This window comes from Lytechinus variegatus, chromosome 10, assembly GCF_018143015.1.
Source record: "Lytechinus variegatus isolate NC3 chromosome 10, Lvar_3.0, whole genome shotgun sequence".
NCBI lineage: Eukaryota > Metazoa > Echinodermata > Echinoidea > Temnopleuroida > Toxopneustidae > Lytechinus > Lytechinus variegatus.
In genome coordinates this window covers 9,033,885-9,036,655 of record NC_054749.1, presented here as the reverse complement: position 1 = coordinate 9,036,655, position 2,771 = coordinate 9,033,885, and the positions used below count along the sequence as shown (strand labels likewise).

The following is a 2,771-nucleotide window of genomic DNA, read 5'->3' as shown; positions in this document are numbered from 1 at the left end:
CTTACTTATATATTTATCAATACATATATTTTGAGTTGCGACCGGGACATTTTAAGGACATTTCTTTGTCTTCATATGACTATGATGACTATCTTCCTAAGCGAGAGATGAAACTTGTCGATATTCCATTTTGAAAAAAAACGGACAATGATTATAAAGAAATCATGAAAATATTATTATCTTACTTATTAAATCTAATAAGCCCAATGAGGGCGCGAAATTGATGATGATTGATGAAATTGATCATGAATAGGATGCATGGGTTAATATATTTTAACAAAAATAATGCGAGTGCAAATTGCGAGCCGAAAATTTTGATAAACTGTTATGAAAGAGGAATTTAAAATAATTTGTTACAATTGATACAGGTATACATAACTCCCCAATCAAAATACAAGCGCGCAGCTTTAGCTGATACTTTTGACAATCAGACCAGCCTAAAAAGGGATATTTTTTAAAAAAATAAGGAATTCACGAAGAGAATAGTTATTTGACAAATCAAATAATGCTAGCGCACAGCGTGAGCGGAAAATGTTCATATTTAGACCATTAAATATAGTTATTTTACAGAAAACTATAAAATCTATTTGTAAACCAAACAAATTCAAAATTTAATGTCCGAGAGATGTTTTGTATATTTACTTAAAAACTTGATATTTGAAGCTCAGTATAAGTCTATTGAGCAAGGTATGTCTCTCATAGATTAGGCAATGCGAGCACAAAGCATGAGCGAAAATTTAACATAGTGACATGAAAATCACCCCCTCATATGATTCAATTCACTCGTCTTTCTCCTCTTGTTTTTCCTCTTTATTTTCTCTTCTCTTTTCCCTTCTTGTTCTTGTCCCTCTCTTTCCACTTTTTCATTTTTGCTCGTTCCAAAAAGTTTTTGGAAAGGGGGGGGGCATTTGATATCAAATGCCGCCCCCTTTCCAAAAATTGAGGGGACGCGTCGCCCCTGTCCCCTTGGCCACCGATGTATGCAATTTGATTTGAAATAAAAGAAAAACGTACATAGTCTTTGTAGTCGAAAAAAACCCAAATATCACCCCTAAATTCATTAAAAAATATATGAACGATAATTTTTATGGAGTATTCTCAAGTTGTCCGATTGTCCTAGTCCTTGAATTCACCACTCGTGACGTTGTCCTGAATGTCTCCGGTTCTGTCCTAATACGATCTGGATGCTGTCCGCACCGAACGCCGGCAAATTTATTTGGATAATCTTGTCCTAGGACAGTCCCAGGAAAGTCCTACGACAATACGCTGACAGCCCTGGTCGTGTCCTAGGATAAGATAATTTGCATAATCTTTTACGGAATTTGGTTGCGGACAGCATGCCGAAATGACAAAAGTAGCTTCCGCAACCCTTCCTGGTCTTGTCCGCGCCCTAGTGGAAAACACAAAACCACTGAATATGATTTTAGTATGTTTGGATGTTACTAAATGAAAAGTTGGTCTTTTCAATGAAAAAAACCGACCAGAAGTGTATCGGGCATTTTTAATGGGACACCGCAATGGCTGCCAGCGCCATTCTCTTCCTCAGCAGGTTGAAGAGCACCACAGCAGTCTCCACCAACTCTGAGACTTTATCTACCTTCTGTTCCAGTATTCCCAACAGGCACCGGAACCTGTTGGTCATGATGCAAAAGGCATTCTCCACCATTCATTTCTCCCTTGAGATCCTGTAGTTGCAGATCCTCTGTTCACTTGTCATCCCTCTTCTGCAGTAAGGCTTCATCATGTAGCTCTTCAGGGCAAAAGCATCGTCACTCAGGATGAAGTAGGGAATATCAGGCTGATTTTCTCCAGGGAGGGGGCATGATGGGGGCAGCTCTATGAACCCATCTTCTAGGCATTCGAAGAGCTCAGAGTCAGACATGTGTCATTTACCTCCCAGTTCAATCCAGATGAACTTGTACTCTGCATCTACCAATGTCAGCAGTGGTATATAGAAGAAGCCTTATAGTTGTTGTAGAGACTGTCTGTGATTGCTGGCTTCTTAATGGGTATGTGCTTTCCATCCAAGGTACCAATTGCATGGGGGATATTCCATCTCTGTTCGAACTGCTGGGCAAGGGTGCTCCATGCTTCAGGGGTGGTAGGTATGTTGAAGACATCATCTTTATACGCCTCTGCAATGGCCGTGCACACTCCTGGAATCAACTCTGATATAGTTGAGATACCACATCTGAAACCATATGCCAGTGATCTGCAGTTGTCCCCAGTGGCCAGATGTCTCAAGTTGATTGCCAGTTTGAGATCAGCTGACAAAGGGTGCATGTAGTTAGTCTCTTGCTTCTGGATGACTGCATGGTTCAACTCTAGCAAGAATCTCATCAAACACCTCAGGGGTTACTCTAGTGAACATTGTGAAGGCAACGGTCTTCTAACCGCAGTTGTGTGTCTCAGAGGATAGTGTACTGGCCATACTGCTGTATTCTTTCTTCAGTGAACCATGGCCTGGTCCAGCAGCACCTGATGAATGGTCTTCTCCCTCCTGCTAGTAGTTCAATCTCCTCTTGCCTTTGCTGTTCTTTCTCTCTCCTCTGCCTCGAGGGCTATGATGTAGTTACAAAGCAGGGAGACAAAGGTCATGTCTACATCATAAGATGATTCATAGTCTGCATATTGAACTTCCACATCTTGTTCTTCTGCCAAAGATGCAATGATTTCGTGTATAGGTTCACACCAACGCCGCTTTGACGGCGCTTTAAAGCGGCGGCAAAGCGTAGCAAAGCTTAATTCAAGCGTAAAGACCGTAATAGAGC

General features: G+C 41.1%; 1 protein-coding gene across 1 annotated transcript; it reads right to left on the bottom strand.

Moving 5' to 3' along the window:
• Positions 1-1,938: 1,938 nt before the first annotated feature.
• LOC121422596 lies at positions 1,939-2,340 on the bottom strand. Its single transcript, XM_041617746.1, has one exon. It carries the CDS (start codon positions 2,338-2,340, stop codon positions 1,939-1,941), a length of 402 nt encoding a protein of 133 aa, XP_041473680.1.
• Positions 2,341-2,771: the final 431 nt, after the last annotated feature.